The sequence below is a fragment of the Chiloscyllium plagiosum genome, chromosome 8 (genome assembly GCF_004010195.1).
Source record: "Chiloscyllium plagiosum isolate BGI_BamShark_2017 chromosome 8, ASM401019v2, whole genome shotgun sequence".
Taxonomy (NCBI): domain Eukaryota; kingdom Metazoa; phylum Chordata; class Chondrichthyes; order Orectolobiformes; family Hemiscylliidae; genus Chiloscyllium; species Chiloscyllium plagiosum.
Window position 1 is genome coordinate 105,800,350 of NC_057717.1, and position 20,872 is coordinate 105,821,221.

Below are 20,872 nucleotides of genomic sequence, written 5' to 3' on the forward strand. Positions count from 1 at the left end.
ATAGGTTCTTGAGTATCAAGGGGATCAAGAGTATACGGGGAGAAGGTGGAAGAATGGGGTTCAGAAACTTATCAGCCAGGATTGAATGGTGGAGCAGACGCAATGGGCTGAATGGCCTAATTTCCACTCCTATGTCTTACAGCCTTATAAGTGGAAGCATCTATACAAATAGACTGGAGGCTGTTATAATCTGTTCCCGCTCCAGTTTATAATCTTCAAAACCAAAACCAGCAATATTCATACCAGCCCATTACAATCCAACCTGGTGATAAACTACTCAAACACAGGGTGGGGTTAGAAGAGAGGTGGAAGCAGTGGTGGTTTAAGAACGAGAAAGCACAAACAATGCTGTAGCAAGCTCGTTTACAAAGAGAAATTAACCTTACACTTAGCACGAGCACAAGGGCGCAAGCTTACCGCAGAGAGCGCGACGCGCAGACAGAGAGCGCGACGCGCAGACAGAGAGCGCGACGCGCAGACAGAGAGAGGCACCTAGTTTCTTGTAGTATTCCTCCCATGCTTTAGTGTAATCAGGCTGTCCTCCTGGTCCTTGAACTGGAGGTTGCTGAGTTGGGTCTGTTTAAAACAGTGGAAAGACAATTAAAACAGCATCATAGGGAACAGCGACCTTCCTGTAGACACTGACAAATCTACAACAAAACAGAAATTGCCACAGAAACTCCGATGTGGCAGCATTTGTGGAGAGAAAGCAGTTAACATTTTGAGCCCAGTGACCCACCTTCAGAACGTACATTTAGATTCTAGATTCAAAACGTTAACTTGGTTTCTCTCTCCACAGTTTTACGTCTGGCTGAATGATCGCTTCTATCTCGAAGGCAGGATGTAAAAGTGTTCGAGCCCTACTCAGAATGAATTTAAAAAAAAACCTACACTGACACTGCACATGAATCCACTTAAGCTTAGCTGATTTTAAACTAACACAGAAGCTCACTCTGGTTCCACAGGGTGACCTTTCATCTAACATGCTCGCCATGGGAAACAACACAGCCACCATCTTACCTGGCCCTGGTGGAGCAGCAGCTGGCTGCTGGGGTGGTACAGGTGCAGGAGGCTGCTGGTAATATTGTTGGTAATAGGCAGCCCAGGCAGCTGCATTCGGATCGCCGGGAGCTTTACCTGCACCACAAAACACAGCTTTCATATTCCAGAGAAGGTAACAGACCCCCAGTAACTCTCATCCCCACCCCAAAAACTTAAATGGAGCATGACCAAGGCCAGGTATTAAAAAGTATTTTGGAAATGCATAATGAAAGGAAAACACCAAGTACTCAAACACCAAGAGCTCGTGAAATGTTGAACAGAAGAGGAACAGGAAGAATTCAAGCTCTGGAAGTAGTTGTTAGAAAGTTTCAGCAGTCAGGTCTCAGCAGACAGACAAGTACCAGAAAGCACAATGATACACAGATTCAACAAGTACTCTTGGCAGCCCAATCATCAACCGACTTGAGATCTAAATGAGGCAAACTCAGGTAAGGAATTAAAATTATGAATAGCAAACAACTGCTTCTTGCAGGGAAATTTGGAATATAGGGATCAAAATATCAAATTTAACTGAAATCAAAAATTGATGATGAATGGGGGATAATTTAAGGGAGACTGATTTGGAAAGTGAAGCAATGTGACAGGGCGGGGAACTGGGATTAACAACACAAAAGCTGCTGCAGTTCTGCTGCATGGGAGAAGTGAAATGGCCACCCTATTACTAACTCAACATATTAAGTACTAATAGTTAAGAAAGGACATTTTTGTTTCATGAGGAAGATTTAAAGATTGGGACAGGAACCCTGGTGGGATAGCGCAGTTAATAAAAAAGATTTGTACTTGACTTGTTCAAGGTGTTAGTTCCATGAGAATGATGATGAGGACCCTTTGAGAGGAATGGCAATGAAGCAATTGTATAGCTGGTTACTTACAGAGAACTGAGCTAACAGTCCAACTTGTACTAGTTTGATTTTGTACATGACTTTGAGAATTTGGTTTGTGAGATGTGGAAATGGATACTGCTGTAAGTGACCGTGAACCCAAAGGATTGTGGATAGACTGGAACTGGATTAGACATTTACGAGAAGGAAGGAAACCCGACCTGGGCCTATACGCGAGTCCAGTTCCAGAAACACCCGACTCATGTTTAGGATTTAACAAAGGGAGGGATGAACGAGCATCTCAGAGGGCAGCCCAGGCCCTGTAACTGACTGAGCCAGCATGCTTCAGTACTTGCAGATTCTGAGAAAGTGTGGCTAAAACAATGTGAAGGAAGCCAGAAAAGGTTAGTAATTACTTGGGTCGTGTGGTCCAGGCGGCTGCCACTGTTGGTACGTGTTGCCCCAACCTTGAGGAGGATATTGATGTGGAGGAGGTGGCCCACCAGCAGCAGGACTGTCAGGGAAGAATGGTGGTTAGACATTTCAGCTCACAACAGTTAAAGATCCTCAAGCCTCTTGTGTCATCCACACCCTTCTACATCCAATTGGAAGTGTACTTACAGTGAAAGAGTGTGAACCACTGATGACATTCAATGCCTATATCAGTACAGCCCTTTCAGTGGAACCCTTTCGTAACTAGGGTCGAGAGCAGCTGACAATAACCAGAGCAGGCACTCACTGAAGCCAAGCTGCTGGGAACAAGCGGGAGGTAAACGTATTTGCCTTTTCAACACAAGTTTCACACTTGGGAGAGGTAATCAATGATCTTAGCGAGTTTTGAAAAGATTTGTAGCTCAGGTTGAGGTTTTGGATGTAGGTTTGCTCACTGAGGTGCAAGGTTCATTTCCAGACGTTTCGTTACCTTACGAGGTAACATCTTCAGTGGACCCCATGTGAAGCAATGCTGAAAATTCCTGCTTTCTATTTATCTGTTTGGCTTTCTTTGGGCTGGTGATGTCATTTCCTGTGAAGTCACTTCCTATTCCTTGTCTCAGGGGGTGGTAGATGGGGTCTAACTCGATGTGTTTGTTGATAGAGTTCCGGTTGGAATGCCATGCTTCTAGGAATTCTCGTGCGTGTCTTTGTCTGGCTTGTCCGAGGATGGGTGCATTGTCCCAGTCGAAGTGGTGTCCTTCCTCATCCGTATGTGAGGATATTAATGAGAGGGTCATTTTTTTGTGGCTAGTTGGTGTTCATGTATCCTGGTGGCTAGTTTTCTGCCAGTTTGGTGCATTGTCCCAGTCGAAGTGGTGTCCTTCCTCATCCGTATGTGAGGATATTAATGAGAGAGGGTCATTTTTTTGTGGCTAGTTGGTGTTCATGTATCCTGGTGGCTAGTTTTCTGCCAGTTTGTCCAATGTGTGTTTTGTTACAGTCCTTGCACGGTATTTTGTAAATGACATTAGTTTTGCTTGTTGTCTGTATGGGGTCTTTCATGTTGATTAGCTGCTGTTTTAGTGTGTTGGTGGGTTTGTGGGCTACCATGATGCCAAGGGGTCTGAGTAGTCTGGCAGTCATTTCCAACATGTCTTTGATGTAGGGGAGAGTGGCTAGTGTTTCTGGTCATGTTTTGTCTGCTTGTTTGGGTTTGTTGCTGAGAAATCGGCAGACTATGTTCATTGGGTACCCATTCTTTTTGAATACACTATTGGCAATTTTCCTCTGCTCTGCGTAGTTCCTCTGTGCTGCAGTGTGTGTTGGCTCATTGAAATAATGTTCTGATGCAGCTTCATTTGTGGACAAGCCAAAAAAGACACGCACAAGAATTCCTAGAAGCATGGTATTCCAACCGGAACTCTATCAACAAACACATCGAGTTAGATCCCATCTACCAGCCCCTGAGAAAAGGAACAGGAAATCACATCACCATAGGAAATGACATCACCAACCCAAAGAAAGCCAAACATATAAATAGAAAGCAAGAATTTTCAACATTGCTTCACCGGAGGCCCACTGAAGATGTTACCTAGTAAGGTAATGAAACGTCTGGAAATGCACCTTCCAGCTCAGCGAGCAAACCTCCATCCGTAATCAATGATCATTTGACAGGAAATGACAATAAAAACACAGGCACATCTCCAGCAGTGGAAATCCATATCCAACAAACATTCTCTGAAAGTTACGTGAACCCTGACTTTAGATAAGCTGCCCAACCGCATTTGGAGTTCTCAAAAGCAGAGACAGTGGAACCCTGGCCATGGTGCTGGGATACTGCTGCGACCCAGTTTCCTGCTGGTTAACAGGAAGGCCATCATAGTTGACACCAAGTGAGCACTTCAGATCACCTCCGAGCTGGAAGTAATAAAACACCATGTAGGAACGAATATGTAAACATTCCCACACGTCATGTATTTTAAAGCAGTGTCCCTGCTCACTCACACACCATTCCATTCAGAAGACGATCCTGATCCCAACTCAATCACACGGCAAAGGGACAGGGAATACGCATTACACAAACAGACAGTTTACTTACTGAGGAGGTGGAGCTCCTGGGGGCCCTTGGGTGAAGGGTCCTGGCTGGAAAGGTCCCATCGGACCAGTAGGCATTGGAGGTCCGACAGGACACAAAGGACCCTGAAAACAACATTTTTTGCTTCAGTACAGAGTCAAGTAAACTTCTATTCTGATCTTCAGTCATGGACTTGCATAGATACTGGCAGGTGACTTGATAAAATAACTTGCATCAATTTCTGCAAATGGAGTGTCTGTTTTAAATCTGTTACAAACCTAATGAGTGGTGCCGTTACCTCAATCTTCTCCTCAATGAGCTGTTTAGCATGGTCAATCTGTTGAGGTGACCCTCGGATGGTGAAAAGTTTAAAGTTTGGATCACCATTAGGCGGGGGCTGTCTCTGCAGTTCCACAAATGCACCAGTCTGTTGGTTTATTGCCTTAACATTCTCGCCACCTGCAAGGTTCCAACAATTTATATTAATGATGTGGATGCGAACATAAGAGGTCTCGTTAGTAAGTTTGCTGATGACACCAAAATTGGAGGTGTAGTGGACAGAGAAGGAGGTTACCTCAGATTACAACAGGATCTGGATCAGACGGGCCAATGGGCTGGGAAGTGGCAGATGGAGTTTAATTCAGATAAATGAGAGGTGCTACATTTTGGAAAAGCAAATCTTAGCAGGACTTATACACTTAATGGTAAGGTCCTGGGGAGTGTTGCTGAACAAAGAGACCTTGGAGTGCAGGTTCATAGCTCCTTGAAAGTGGAGCCGCAGGAAGATAGGATAGTGAAGGCGGCATTTGGTATGCTTTCCTTTATTGGTCAGAGTATTGAGTACAGGAGTTGGGAGGTCATGTTGCGGCTGGACAGGACATTGGTTAGGCCACTGTTGGAATATTGCGTGCAATTCTGGTCTCCTTCCTATCGGAAAGATGTTGTGAAACTTGTAAAGGTTCAGAAAAGATTTACAAGGATGTTGCCAGGGTTGGAGGGTTTGAGTTACAGGGAGAAGTTGAATAGGCTGGGGCTGTTTTCCCTGGAGAGTCGGAGGCTGAGGGGTGACGTTATAGAGGTTTATAAAATCATGGGGGGGTATACATAGGATAAATAGACAAAGTCTTTTCTCTGGGGTTGGGGAGTCCAGAACTAGAGGGCATAGGTTTAGGGTGAGAGGGGAAAGATATGAGAGAGACCGGAGGGGCAACTTTTTCACACAGTGGGGTGGTACATATATTGAATGAGCTGCCAGAGGAAGTGGTGGAGGCTGGTACAATTGCAACATTTAAGAGGCATCTGGATGGGTATATGAATAGGAAGGGTTTGGAGGTATATGGGCTATGTGCTGGCAGGTGGGACTAGATTGGGTTGGGATAGCTGGTCAGCATGGACAGGTTGGACCGAAGGGTCTGTTTTCGTGCATTCTATGACTTTAATTAACTGTAGCTCAGCAACGTAACCGAATTGCTCTCTACATAAAAGATAGGCCTTCCTCTATTAATAATTTTGTAGAGATGTGCAGAACATTTGCAGCGAGATTAGTTTATTAAAGCTGTACTACTTCAGATTTCTGTCCCAAGCCATCCCTTCCGCTCCCCAGCACCCCCACAATGCCTCGAATCAATCAAACCAAATAAGGTGCAGTGAAAACACACAATGGAAAGAAATCAAAACAAATTTGTGCACAAAGATGTAATGTAAAAGTCATTCTGACTCAACCACTGACCTCTGCCAATGACCAATCCACATTTGTGGCTGGGGACGGAGAAAGCCATCTCTCCTCCAGGGGGGCCCATCCCCCACGTGCCTTGACCCCTTCCCCTTCCTCGGCCAGGCCCAGGCATACCAGGTCCGGGAGGACCAGTGGGACCAGCCTGCATAAGCACACAATTTACAACACTAAGTCAGAGAATAAGACAGAACATTCACATCACATGAGAATTCAGAACACATTCGGAGATGGACTCGAAGTAAGATCACCTGGATGAACTTGCTAATTCAGGTATTCTGCAGTGGAATGAAACATGAAAAGTTGTTTGCAGCATCCATGTCATAAACTCAGCACGTCAAACAAGCAGCACCCCAAAAGGCTTTAAAGTTGGAGCAAAGTATCTATCTTAAACCAGACGTGGTCTATGCTTTTCCTGGCTTGCTAAAGCTGAAAACAAAAACTGGCCAATTAAAGCCAGCTCCCAAATTTCTCAAGAATGACCTCAATACAAGATAAGGAAGCTATTTGGAAGATTAAGCCTACACCCTATTCAATTAGATCATTGCTGATTGGTAACTCAACTCTAATGTATATTCTTGAACACCTTTAAAAAGGTTTTAAAAAGCTCCAGTGGACTCAGTTCTGGAAGCTTCCAATGCCCCGGTATCTAAAGCTGTTTGGTCAAAGAATTCCACATTTCTACTTCCTCCAACATCTTTACATCTGATTGGATCAGAACCTCCCCACTGCTAAGTGGCAAAAGTAGCAAGTTAATGTAATTTCAATGATGACTTCAGCTTTCTTGCATTGTCAAACAGTTTGAGCTTTCCTGTGAGGACAATTCCCTAATGTACATGGTGCTTGATGACAGGTCGGTCTCTGTCGCGCTCTCCCTGCTGTGGGAACACTCCAACACGCTTGGAGGGACGTTGTGGCTCCAGATCCCTTCCTTACCACAAGCCAGCATGCTACTGGAAACTTCATAGACAGAGAGATCCAACAGGCAGTGTTGTGGGAAGTGATCCAGCACACTGGAGAGGAGCAAATGAGGTCAGTGTGTGCCTGGGTGGGGGAGAAGAGGAGGAAGGTGCGATGGGCACCATGCTGCAGTTGTGACTCCATCACTTGAATCTAAATAAAGCTGACACCTTACACAGTAAACGTGGCTGGGAATATTAATCATGTGGCAGCACAACCCAGTTTACACTAAACGAAATCAGGTTAACACTTTTGTTAACAGCATCTTGCATGGTCAAACTTAAGCTCAAAGATGGTAGCAACTACTAATCTGCAAAACAGAAACTGCTGGAAATATTTGGGTCAATCCACTTGTAGAGAGAAGTTGGCTCATCCAATCCAACAAAAGATCACAAATTGAAACATCAATCTAACCTCCTCCTCCTGACCTAAGACAATGATTATTTCCAAAAGAGATTTTAACAAGAAATCTGTGTGGAAATGGTGAAATAGATCATATCAGTACAATAAACCAATTAGTAAGCTGTACTTATTTAAAAATAGACACAAACTATCTTTGAAGAGGAAGCTATCCTCCAGTCATAGTAATGTAACTAAAACTTTTATTTATTTCAAAATAATTGAGTTATTGACTTTCGGTCTGCTATCATGTTGGAATTTGAAAAACTAAGCATCTGTCCTCTTGTTTTACCATTGCATAAGTTCATATTACATTTTCTTTTCAGCATTCAAGTGGGAACAGAAGCGCAAGTCCAATTTCAAAAGTACTCCTTAAAAACTATTTAGAAATTCAACTCGTCCCCACACAGATCATACCAACATTCTGCAAGGTTACCAATTTTCATAAACCTATTGCTGATTTGAAAACATTTCTTTCAACAGAATGGAACAGACAACTCTCACCCCATGTAATGGAACTGGATCAGTGTCCAGATCTCAGGGCAGGTATTGCCACTCACTGCGTTCACCACCAAAGATCCCTATTTAGCTGTGTGCCCTGGCATAACCCAATCACAGGCAACAGCACATCGGCTGTGCCGAGTGGAAACTTTAAAGATAGCATATGGTGAAAAGAACGGTTAACAAAGACAATTTAGAAGGTTCATTGGTCACCTTGACAACACCTCTCAAAAGACATCAGGCAGCCACAATCTGATTTGAACCACAGAATAGTCTCTCAGACAAGTAGGCATCGATTGTGTTGGAAGCCCGGGAATGTAAAGCATGGAGAATGAATCACGCATGAAGGAGCAGCCTACAAAATGGGCTGCACAGCATGAAATCCACTGAAAAAGGTTCTCAAAGTCAGCTTGGAATCCCAGAAAAACCAATTTACTGAGGTTTAGGACTGCACTTTAATTTTAGATTGCTCATTCCTGACACACATTGGCGTGCAACACTGATTTCAAATGCCAACATGGATGCCTCTCTGCTGGTTTGCCTCACCATCCTTTGGGAAAAAAAATGGGCTAATAAGGAGAGGCCTAACTATCCATGGAATACTCTCCACCTTTAGGCGTGGAGAGTAAAAGGGCAGGAAATCAGGAAGGAAGAAAAGTGAGAATAAAACTCTACTCCATACCCGCACGTTCTGCAGAAGGTCAGTTATTATTTGTGCAGCATGCTGGCATCTCTCTGGAGGCCCCATTACATGTGCTATCTTATCTGGCGTAGACCCATCATCTACGGGATGAAAAGGAAAAGGACTTTATTGAAAGATGAAAGTTAGCAGTTCCAGAGCAGCCGCAGTATGCATCACAGAAATCAGTTCAAATGGAACAGACAGCACCTGAAACAATGAACCAAATTTGCAAAAAAAACCCCAAGTATTTAAGCCAGGGGATGCAGAGAGCCAACTGTCATATTCACCCTCATTGCTGACACTATAGCTCAATCGCACCCCAGTGGATGCAATATTTTCAACAACAGACAACATTGTTGCATGCACTCAGAACTTGAATTTCATGGCTTTCTCAGGGGGTGGTAAAGAGATGGAATCTATATTCTTCACCATACATCAGTCCCTGGTCAAGGGGAGGGGACAAGTTCCCAGATAGTGACTCAATGGGCCCCTGGATCTGTTACAGCTGACAGTGCAGGCAACAGCAGAATAAGCCTGTACTGACAAGAATAAACCTCTGAACATCCCTGCTGCATTGCTCAATCTTCACATTATTCCAGGCCAGCAGCTCAAAAACAAAACACAACAACATTCTCTTGATGGGGTTTTAAATTGAGGAGTACTGCTTATAATTAACCTTCAGCTCCCAGTCAGGTAGCTCGGGGAGGGAAGCAAGGGAGAAGAGAGCCACAACAAAAAACATTATGCCCCAAGACAAAGATAACAGTAACAATGGCACCTTCCTCACCCACGCTGGAAATGTGTTGCTGGAAAAGCGCAGGTCAGGCAGCATCCAGGGAACAGGAGAATCGACGTTTCGGGCATAAGCCCTTCCTCACCCACTCAGACCAACCCAAATTATCTACAAGGTGTACACTTGAGGATTCTGAACACATTCCAGTGGTTCTCTGTAAAACAACCTCCCAGGCAGTCTCACTGTTTCTCCGAAAGCAGCTTTCACAGTAGTGGGTCTTCACCTACTGCAACAAGGGGGTATGCAGAAGGTTGGACCTGGAAAGAAGTATTCACTTGTGCTAACAGTGAGTGATTTAGGACAATTCATTAACTCAGTATTTTCACACTCACATGGGCCTACACATTCCCATCTGGAGGAGTCTGATTGATATTTAGGTTTCAGGTACTCAATGGGGGTGATGGGACTGACCTGGTTTGAATTGTATTCGCACTCCAGCATCATTCTGAATTTTCTTGATCATTTCTCCACTGCGTCCGATCACAATTCCCACTGAATGCCGTGGCACTGGTACCTAGAGTGTTAAGAGTTGATTGATAAAAATCACTGCATTCATACCTTCTCAAACATTCACACAACACCCGACCATGTTTCCCACTATCTTCAGGGACCTGTGCACGCGCACCCCCCCCCCCCACCCCCCCAAGACTCCTCTGATCCTGACTATTCACCTTGTTAGCCCCTCAGCAAGTGTAGTGCCTCACACTTTCCTGCAGTGTTCCATTTGCCCAACTATCCAGTTCATTGATATCCTCTCGCAGTTAAGAGCTGTCCTTCACACTAATCCCCTCCTATCAGTTTTCATGTTGTTCACAAACATCTTGACCACTCTCACTAGATTGAAGTGCAAATCATTAACAAATACCGCAAACAGCAAGGGCCCCAGTAGGAAACGCGCTTGTGGAACCAGTGAAGAGAGACTTTGAGGGATAGAAGCAATGCTCCTACTATAGACCTTTGTTCTGTGTCTCAGATAATTTTGCATCAATGTCTTGGATCCCACAGACTCCGTTTCTTCACCAGTCTGCACTGAGAGGCCTTATCAAAAGTCTTTAAGTCCATGCAGACATCAGATGCATTACCACCTCCATAAATTAGATCAAGTTGGTCAAATGCGGACCTTCCATAACAAATCCATGCTGACTTGCGCAGATAAGCCAGTCTCTCTCCAAGTGCAGATATATTCTATCACTCAGAATTTGTTAATAACTTCCCCAAAGGTTAGATGGCCTGTAATTTCCTGATCCACCCTTCCTTCACTTTGATAACTGATTGACATTTGCAATCCTCCAGTCCTCTGGCAGCTCTTTTAGCCAGAAAGGATTTGAAAATGAGCAGGGTCTCACATATTCTCTTCTTGCCATCTCGACTGGGCCAACGAAATGACCACTTTTACAGCTGCTAAACTCTATTGCTATGGGGGAGGAGAGGGGAAACTAATGTATCTGCTTTCTATTTCAGATCCCAAGTGCAGGGTTGTTCCACAACCAGAAACACACTCCATACCTATATCTATGCCTTGGCTCCAGCATCGTGAGACTAGCGGCTAACCCTTGGCCTAGGTCAGAAGGTCAGGACTAAGTAAATAAAGTTATTTCAACCAGAAATAAGCAAAGAGAAACTTTCTCCAAGAACTCCAGTGACCCTAGCCTGCAGAGGGCACATACCAACAAGGACAGCTTGGGCTCACTTATTATGACCTCCATGGTAAGGATAAGACAAGACACCTCACAGGAAGATTATTTGAACGAGGTACTGGCACCCATTGGAACTATAACCAGTGAGTTTTACAGAACAGAGTGGACAGATTCATTTTAGAAGCCCTGTGCAGCTTCATACAAATTACATTGCAGTTTTAAAGCATCCACCAAATCAGAAGTGAACAATGATAACCACAAACACTTACATCTAAACCACCGACTCCACCAGTTCCTCGGTTGCCAAACTCATTCCTATCCCCAAATCCTCCTTGGTCACGCTCGTGCAGAATCTCCATCACCATGTCCCGTGCTTGCTACAACAGCCATTGCAAAGATGGTTAACCAGATAAATTAACTACAACTCAAAGAGCAGCTGCAAAATTGTTCTTGGTAGGCTCAGAACTCTACTTCACAATTGCTTTACCACAATTTCAACCGAGATTCAGATTGGAAATGTTAGCAACACACTGTAAACATCAGTAGGGGAAGCTGCTTCAGTAATCAGTTCCAGCATTCTGTGACTTCACTAATCTGAATAATAAACACCCTATTAACTCTGCGTTTTATTAAAACCCAAAATCTTCCCAGTTCAGGGCAATCCACAAGAAATGAAACTCTTGTAAACAGTTGGTGTTAATTCAGAAGTGCAGAAATTAGACTAAGGGAGGGGTTAATGACTTGTAAACAAAGTGAACAGCAATTAAAGCAGCAAGTCCACTACAACGCCAATTAATTAGCATCATGATCTATAAGGGCAATGTAAAAGAAAGCAGTTTACTGATAACAGGATCAACGCAAGTAAGGGCAGGGATAAGGGAAGAGGGACTACGGGAAAATCAGCACTGGGGCTGGGGGAGGTCCTTTGGTCAGCAACAGAGGGAAACAACAGATAACTGGTCTCCATTTTACTGACAAGCTCCTCAGTGACAGGTGAAAGCATAGAAATGGTACTCAAGGAGATGGTGGTGGAAAAGAAAGAGCCAGGAATATCTGTGCTCATTAGGATGATTGTAAGAATCGTGGGAACGAGCTACAGGTAGTGAAACCGTACAGAGATGATACAGTCTGATTTTAGGTAATATAAAGGTTCATACCTGTACTTTAAAAGGATCACCAATAATTCGGAGTGGTTTATCTACATTAGCATTTTGTGAACCATCTTGGATTAAAATCATCTTCACTCCAGCACGCTCCTGTTTACAAAGACGACAGAAACTTTAGGAGGACCGTCCAAAAGAAAGAATAATGGAAGGATCCCGGTTCAGAAAACTCAGGAACCAACTTTTACCTTAAAAACTAGCATCTTGCAAACCTCATTTCAAATTCTTTTAAATGTGCAATCAGCAAGAGAAGGATCAAACACGTGTACAATGAGTGCATCATTTTGCTTCAGGCCAGTCATTTCCTTCCCTTCGCTATCAGTTAAGAGCCACACAGCCTCCTGTCCAAACTTGTACAATACAGGGTGGAAACCGGAGACAGCTTCTCCAGTTTGATCAAAGAACAAAACAGACAAGGAACCCTGGGAATTTCAACGTTCCTTCAAATTTTCCACCAGGCACTAATCTAACTCTCTCAAACTGCATAAAAGGCAAAACACTGCAGATGCTGGAAATTGAACTGGAAACAGAAAATGTTGGAAATACTCAGCAGTTCAAGCGTTTAGAAAGTGAGAAACAAAATGGAACATTTAGCAACATGAACAGTTTCTCTGTCCCAGGGTGCTGCCTGACCTGCTGAGAATCGCCCAACATTCTCAGTTCTGATCTCTCTCTCTCGAGCTGGCTGCCTCTTGCTGTTTTCCTTGGCAGCACATTCCACCCACTGCTGTATCAAGTGCTTCTATTTGCTTCACCCTTCTGGCAAAATGTGACAATATTATAGATACTAATATGAGTCCATCCTGATTGGAATCTCAAATACTAAGTTAAACTAAGTCCACAGGATGCTAGAGTCCTCAAAGTAACAATTCACTCAAACAAGTGATTTGGCCTTTTGTGATTCTCAGGCCTTGGAATGGGTTGACTGAACTCGAAGTAAAAGGGGGATATCTAATTGACCAGGATGCTTAGATTCAGTTCCTGTCTAGTTGGACTCCAAACATGTCCATTTGTGAGCTTCCATTTGATATCCTGAATAAAGCCATTCTTCTCAATAAACTGATCCTCTAGATTTCAAGTCAACACGTTCCTTTCTCATTTTCCATTTTGTACCTGAAGCTGTTTGATGGTCTCCCCTCCTTTGCCAATAATGAGCCCAGCCTTTCCTGCTGGGATCACGATCTCCTGAATGGATCCATTTTGTCCATTCGTGGTATCATGGGTCTGACCTGGAGGCCCACCACGACCCCGAGAAACTATTTCATCCAGCAGCATTTTCGCCGTCCTGCAAACACAATGCACACAAATGCAGATTGCATGATATAAAGCATTTAATTGTCATTTTAATTATTGGCAAATAATTCTCTTGCTCTGAAGTTAGTCCCTGAGAAATCCTGCACAAACAGTTACAGAGGTAGCGAGAGTTGGAAGAAAATCCTTCTCAAACATGTACAAAAGATAACTTTTCACGATTGTATCTGATAATATCCTACAGAGGTTGACATGGATCTTTGGTCCATTCCCAGCAGTTGTAAACTGCAACAAGGTGCCCAGACCTGGATGATCACTGCTGTACAGGCGCCTGGAGAGATGTGGTGATAGATCAGCCACCGTCCAGAACCACTGTATAGACTGAAGGGGCCTAAAACCTTATTCTAGTGCTCTCTCTTTCCTCTTTTCATCAAAGGATTAACTGAAGACAATGATTCCCAAGAAAGCTCTTCTTGTCAAGTTTTTCATTGAAGGAACTCAGGCCAAAAAGGCCCCAGGAAGAGAACTCAATTGCCCAGCTGGGCTTGGCCTCCTGCTTTCTCAACCGTGCTGCTTTAAATAGAATCTAAACCCAACATGTTACTCCAACACAAGGAAGAGTTTTCTTTTTCTTGACTACACAACAGACATACATCTGCACTTACTGAATTGACTCCGAATTTCCTGTCAATGAGACACATCGTTCTGGTAAACCTCCACTTTCTGTGAGAAAACAATTTCTAATTAAATTCATTTAAAACACAAATTCCCAACATATTCAATAAAAACATGCTTCAGGGTACAAAGTATTAAATGAAAATAAGCCTTTGTAAGACTTGCCCCTCAAGGACTTGAATTCTGCCAGCTTGCTGTATGTGCAACAGCGTAAGCCTCCAGATGTACAAGATGAGAGATAAGAACTAGAATTAGGATCTTGCAGACAGACCAAAGTCTGTCACTTTAGTAGATTAGTATATCTACAGTTCCATCCGAAATAAAATGTCAATTTTCTCAAGTTAAGCAGAGATGTCTACATCTACAACATGCTATGGTTGAAAGCCATCAAAAAGCCATGCTTTTCCAAGCTGGAGTAGACGGAACTTGGCACAGCATCCAGAATTGTGCTGCAGTCAAGGTAATTTTGGAGAGATATCAACTGCACTGTTCTCCGCTTGTGAATGTGGCACCAACTGTTGCATATGTTCAACCAGCAGCATTATTTTTGGGGAAAGAAAATTGCTATTATTTTGGCTGTGATCACACAAGGAATCTATTTGACATTATAAAAATGTTGCAAACAATTTTCTGGATAATACTGGCAAATCACAACAAGGGAAAGATAAAATGGAAACTGTGCATATTATGTCACAGATCGAGTACAAAACATAGTTGTACTCACCATCAGAATTTGGCCCTGAGGAAGAAAGAAAAATCACAATTTATTTTGATTTTCAGCAACACAAGCTGCTGGCACTGGATTCGGATCTTTGTTTTGTGTGTGGAGCGACCTTATCAATGGCCAGAACAGGGCCCAGGGGTTTCTTCTTCTTCCACCCCCACCCCCCAATTCTAACGCCTTGAAAGCTTCCCTTCAAGGTCAGGAGCTGGGTGAGGAAGAACAATTCCAAAAGGTGCACAGCAGGATTTATGAATCTCAGGGCTGACATTACTTGAATTGGCAGTGTGCAATCTAATTACTCTATCGGGAGTCCGTCACCAATTACAAAACATACATATCCTTCAATCAGTTGTTTTGAAGACAAAGATCTCTTCTGATTATTGGCAATGTTTCATTAGGTAAAGGTCATGGGTGCCAACAGCTTGCTGGTATCTAGCCAAGTGACCATTCTTTACAAAACAATCTAAACAGGAAGCATCGAAGAGTGATTTGACCATTGGAATCATAGACACAAGGCCAAATCATGTCCTTGCTCAATATCTACTCCCAAACTAACACAACCGGACAACTGGAATGGAGGTCAAAGCTGACCTTTCCCCATGACCAAGTGTGGTGCTACATTTGCCTGTGGCATACCAGCTGCAGCCCAGGCTGAGATTAGCCTAGTCAGCACAGAGCACAGCTCAAACCTGGAGACTGCACTTTTTGGTGGGGTGGGGGGGTTGGAGACACGAAAACTTCAAGCAAATCCCAAACTAAACACCATTTAAACAGATCTGTACTTATACTGAAGTAATATACTATCAAGAACATCAAGCCTAGATTTAGCCCAAGAATTCACATCTCTCATTTCCAAAAAGATAGTTAAAATTAACTTTCAACATTATGCATACATGGTGTAGCTACAATTAACTTTTGAATATTAAACAAAAAAAAAACAAATGCCTCAAAATGTGAAATCAAGAAACCAAATTAAAAAGATTAAATACCTGGAGCAATCTGTACTTTGCACCCAGACTCCTGCTGTATTCGGTTTATCTGCTCCCCACCTCTGCCTATAACTAAAACAAATAAGCATTTCACAAACTGGGCAGGAATAGACCATCAGGTGACAACACATCTTGGGCATCGACACAGGGACACTGAATACCTTTCAACACTGTTGACAGTACAGATCAATGTAATTTAGTGCAAGTTTTTGAAATCAGACCAGCTTATGACAGTCTTGCAAAACATCCCCAATTAAGCATGCATGTTACAAATAACGGACAAATGTATGTACTAGTATAACCAAAGTTTCCAAAGTACTGCAACCCCCTCATCTAACTGAAAACAATCACACCTCATCAGCCCCAGTCCATACTTGACATCAATGGGGTCTCTTATATGGTTCCACAAGAGTCCTTCAGTCAAATGGCCACTTAGCAGCAATGTAACGGGAAGCTGAGCATTGAGTGATTTGTGGGATGACACGGTTATGGATCAAGGTAACATCTTCATGCTCAAAAAACATCTGCAAGACAACTCTAAGTAGAAACCCGGACAAATACAGCACCCCAAATTTGCAATTTTGGGAACAAATTCAGCACTCTAAGTAATTAACATTCTTTGCATAGATTCAGGTCAATTAAGTCCTTTTCACTGACAGGAAAAAAAAGGTACAAATGGACTCGGTGGGTTAATGTGCCCATTTTACAACCAGGAAATCCATCTCAGTGGTGCCTTTCTCCATTCCTTCAAAGGATAACTTTCAACTGAAAGTGACCCAGTGTGTCTACCTCTGGCCCAAAGACTATTTAAGACCCATCTGTCTGCAGATGTGTCAGAGTGGGTAATTGAACATAATTAAGAGGTTTCTGGTATAGGGTTCATATCCCCACCTATGGCCAGAAAGGCCAGGTTCAAGTCCTGCCTGTGCTGCTGGTGTGTTAGAGCATGTCTGAACAGGTTCAATACAATAACTACAAAATGGGGTCCCATACACAACCAATTTTGATGAAAACAATACCACCACCTGGAGAGGAGGAGGAGATTACATTGGGAATTAAATCTCACCTACCAATGCCACGACTGTGGTTGAGAATGTACAAGTATATAAACAAAGAGACAATTTCTAAAAGCATTTCTCTCCATCAAGCAGTAAAATTATAATACAAGAGTGAAAGAATCAAAAAGCATCCAACATTTTTACATATTATACATACTTTAGAAGCTTGACAGGTTTAGATGTATCTCTCTTTGTTATTTAAACATTGAACATCTCACACATCAACATAAGACATCATTTTTGCAACTTTGTCATTCAGAATACAGAAACATTAAAAGGACCACTTGGTTTGAGTCCCATATCCTCTCATCTTAACATGCAACTGAAGTAGCTCATTCTGTGTATGTACACAGGATTGGATTAGGACATGAGTTGTCTGGTCTCATAAGGTAAATTGAACAAGGTACTGGAGTTGTTGCATTCAGCGACATGAGGAGGATCATACTGAAAATAAAAACATAAAACTGGACTCATTTGTTATTCCATTAAGACTTACCAAGACCAACCATCCCATCTGGCACTCTGTAATCCTCTGTAAGGGTTGCCCTGGAAAAGAAGATAGATGCCAAAACCAAACAAACTGACAGAAATAAAATACACAAGAGAACCCAAGGGTCACATCCCAATTTTCCATTTAGAAAACTGGTTTTTAGGTAGTCAGATATAAACTTAAACGCCACTATGACAAACTATTCAAGCCTTTAAACAATACCATATTGACAAACTGCATACATCACGACTTGCCACACTACAGGACTGCTGACTCGACATGTTGTGAGCACACTGTATGCATATTTAATTCTAAACTGTTGAATACTTTGTGCTTGAGGATCCTTGGTTAAAATTCATCTCTCTTCATTTCCACGCCTAAGGGGTTGACTCTTGGATTTCAGCTCCTGTGGGGTGCGACACCCTCACAAATATGAGTGAAGTGCCACACTAATCATATGAGTTTGGATCAAGAGTGGATATGGTGTTCAGACTCAAGACATCATACTCAGGCTCCTGACAAGAGTTATAATTTGGCAATTGTCAGGGGCTCGCTGCATCTCAATGCTACTGCAACTGAGATTGGCTGATGCAATGTTGTGTTATCATCATCAGGAAAGCTCAGGGCTGGACTCTTCATCTGTGGCATGGTCATGTTGGTTTTTGTGAGATGGGGACAGAGGAGGAGATAAACTCCATACCGACCTTCAACATTAAGCACTGCTTACCTTTGCTGGTGTATTGCTGCAAGTTGAGCTCCGATTGCTGGGGAAGAAAACATGGACACAGTTAAAGGTTACATATCTTCAAATACAATGCAACAGACAAAGTTGCAATACTCCTGTGCCAGAAATATGAGATTGCTATCAAATTCACTAAAATCTCATCAGCATAACTGCACACATACTCTAGAGCTTTATAATATGACTGAAATAAACAGCACTTCCATTGCTAAGAATGCACACATTTCATGTTAGGAGAACATATTTTAAGTAGGGATGGGGAGATGATGATGATGATTAGTTGCTCAATCTATTAAAAAGGCCTCAACAAGTATTCAAGCAAACTGTACCTAAACTGCTGGAATATTGAGTTAAGTCACAGACACAGGTTTCTGTTCCCCACAATGGAGGAATGCAAGAATACTGCAAACACCACACTACTCCTCAGTTGGGCCACCAGTTTGCAGTGAAAGGTAATGACTGATGCTACACTTTCTTGACTCAGTTCCAGTTTTTTTTTAAAATGGTCCCTTTGTACTATTTCTCTCTCAGTGAGAAAGTGGAGGTCAGCTACACAGCTTTCACCAAAGCAACTCAAAGACTGGCACTAAGTGTACAAACTCAAACTATAGTGAATGTTTCTTTTCAATTAATCAAAGGCACCAAACAACACAAAATAGACATACCAATACAACCGGTCAGTCGATAGAGTGAATCAAGAACTCCTCTGCTCCACAACCACAGCGAAATTACAGCAGAGAAATGAAATCTTTCTTTCCCCAATTTATGGAAATATCAGTCAGGCCTCTCTCAAATGACTGGTTGCAAGACTTGGGTAATCTTCACAAAGATTTCTTAAGAGTTGCAAGTACCCAAGACCTGTCTCTACTGCCGTAAGCTGAACCTTGTTGTAAAGTGATCTTTGGGGCTCCCGTACCTTCATTGTGGATGCACCATGTTCGAGGTCTCCTTTCCATATGTGGATGTCATACCAGCAGGAACTAAATGCAGGTCTCAGTTTAATCTGCTGTCCAGTTTTGTAAAATTCAATGATATTTTGCTTGGCATTGTGTCAAAGTAGTTACTCCACTCAATGTGTTTCTTTACCTCATTTATTTAGAAGAAGCTTTGAGAGCCCAAAAGACAAGGCGAATGTACCTCCAAACCGTTTAGACTCATTTCACCAGATTTCCCTCTTCAAATGTTATAAGTAATTCATGAAAATCTTATTCTCATGCTCGTGTCAAAACTTAAGAAACTTATTTTATCAAACGTAGGTCACTTAAATATTTCAGCATAATAATTACTGACTGTGAACTGAATCCAGTGCTGCAGTTTTGATAATGGGTTTATTTTCTTGTGAAGAGCCAATTTCATAGCTAGCTAGTAGAGTGTTAATGCTCTTAATCCCTCTGATCTCAAACTGCCCTCACCATGATTCATTGACGGTAATCCAAAATTTCACAGTTTAAAAATAACTGTTGCCAAAAACCCAACTTTTGAAGAGCAGAATTTGTAACTCTGTCATGGCACAATCAGACACACTGATTGCTTGAGACATTCGAAATACTAGCATGAAACAGCTGCCTGCAGCACCCTAAGATTTCACTTGCCCAAGTTATCAGGTCTGACTGAAACCCTAGTGAAAACAGTGGCCAAATCATTTCTCTAAGTGTACGTAACAAATGGACTACTTACGATCACTTTGTGCTGCTATTTTTTTACTATCCGGCTGATCTGTAAAAGAGAAATTGAAGATTTTTCTTTTTACAACTGAAAGATTAAGAAATTCAAGCAGCTGCTCACAGAAATATAAAAACACTCACGTCATATTCTGAAGATGTTCTTTACACATTTCTCCACACCCTGATCAATACTGCACACATCAGGAGCATGAGTTTAATATTGCTGGAGTACCATTAACATTTGACACCCTGCCGTTGCCAGTACACAAGGCTAATATCTGGTCTCTCGAATGAACATGCAAGCTGCTAAATTTAAACTTAGTTGACATGACCACAGAACGTACATCATCTTTGCTCTAAACTGATCTTGCAGCATTACTGGAACGCTTCATTCTGGATTGGCTACATTTGCAAATAAATCACTGCATGTGGGGTCAACTGGGGTGTGATTCAGTGGCAATGTCAAATTCCTCGAAGAGTTGGAATTTGGGAATTTTCCAGATACTTGGCAGATTGAATTCCACAATTCACTGAAAACAATTACTGGGCTACTGTAAACTTTCCTGTATGTATGATTTTTAAAAAATTCTTAGTTTGTACCCTGATGGGATACAATGGGGCTTAGAAACACTCAGATGGGGCTGCTCAGTTTCAGCTGAGTGAAGATCCTCTGGTCTGAAAATACACAGATGAACATGGATGAGTAGTGCCTGCTTGGTCCCGAGTTGCGCGAGGAGCCAAACCCAGTCAATAAGAAGGAATAATTTGAAAGCTGTGGATCAGTCATTACATTGAGGACCTGTTGGCATGTTTCCCACTATGACATGCTGACATCAATGAGACACTGTGAAAGCACTGTACAGTTAACACAAACAAAGAAGTTATTTTTAAGGCAGAGGCCAAAACAGTTGATTTAGATTCAAAGGAGACACAGGTCTGCAGATGCTGGAGATCAGAGTAGAGATCGTGTTGCTGGAAAAGTACAGCAGGTCAGGCAGCATCCGAGGAGCAGGAAAATCA

At 42.6% G+C, this 20,872-nt stretch overlaps 1 protein-coding gene across 2 annotated transcripts in view; it reads right to left on the minus strand.

Moving 5' to 3' along the window:
* Window positions 1-373: 373 nt before the first annotated feature.
* The window catches only part of LOC122552300 (KH-type splicing regulatory protein), a 37,831-nt gene continuing 17,332 nt past the window's right edge, over window positions 374-20,872 (minus strand). Inside the window, exons 3-19 of one of the 2 annotated variants that reach the window (XM_043695025.1) lie at window positions 19,866-19,904; window positions 18,174-18,210; window positions 17,453-17,502; window positions 15,899-15,970; window positions 14,910-14,924; window positions 14,176-14,233; window positions 13,373-13,544; window positions 12,254-12,352; window positions 11,366-11,473; window positions 9,871-9,973; window positions 8,667-8,767; window positions 6,122-6,269; window positions 4,691-4,851; window positions 4,417-4,517; window positions 2,300-2,397; window positions 1,021-1,137; window positions 374-576 (exon numbers count right to left, since the gene is read on the minus strand). In XM_043695025.1, the coding sequence (XP_043550960.1) occupies window positions 389-576; window positions 1,021-1,137; window positions 2,300-2,397; window positions 4,417-4,517; window positions 4,691-4,851; window positions 6,122-6,269; window positions 8,667-8,767; window positions 9,871-9,973; window positions 11,366-11,473; window positions 12,254-12,352; window positions 13,373-13,544; window positions 14,176-14,233; window positions 14,910-14,924; window positions 15,899-15,970; window positions 17,453-17,502; window positions 18,174-18,210; window positions 19,866-19,904 (1,667 nt within the window). In that variant the 3' untranslated portion in view covers window positions 374-388. The remainder of the gene's footprint in view (window positions 577-1,020; window positions 1,138-2,299; window positions 2,398-4,416; window positions 4,518-4,690; window positions 4,852-6,121; window positions 6,270-8,666; window positions 8,768-9,870; window positions 9,974-11,365; window positions 11,474-12,253; window positions 12,353-13,372; window positions 13,545-14,175; window positions 14,234-14,909; window positions 14,925-15,898; window positions 15,971-17,452; window positions 17,503-18,173; window positions 18,211-19,865; window positions 19,905-20,872) is intronic. The other variant, XM_043695026.1, reaches the window with a different exon arrangement.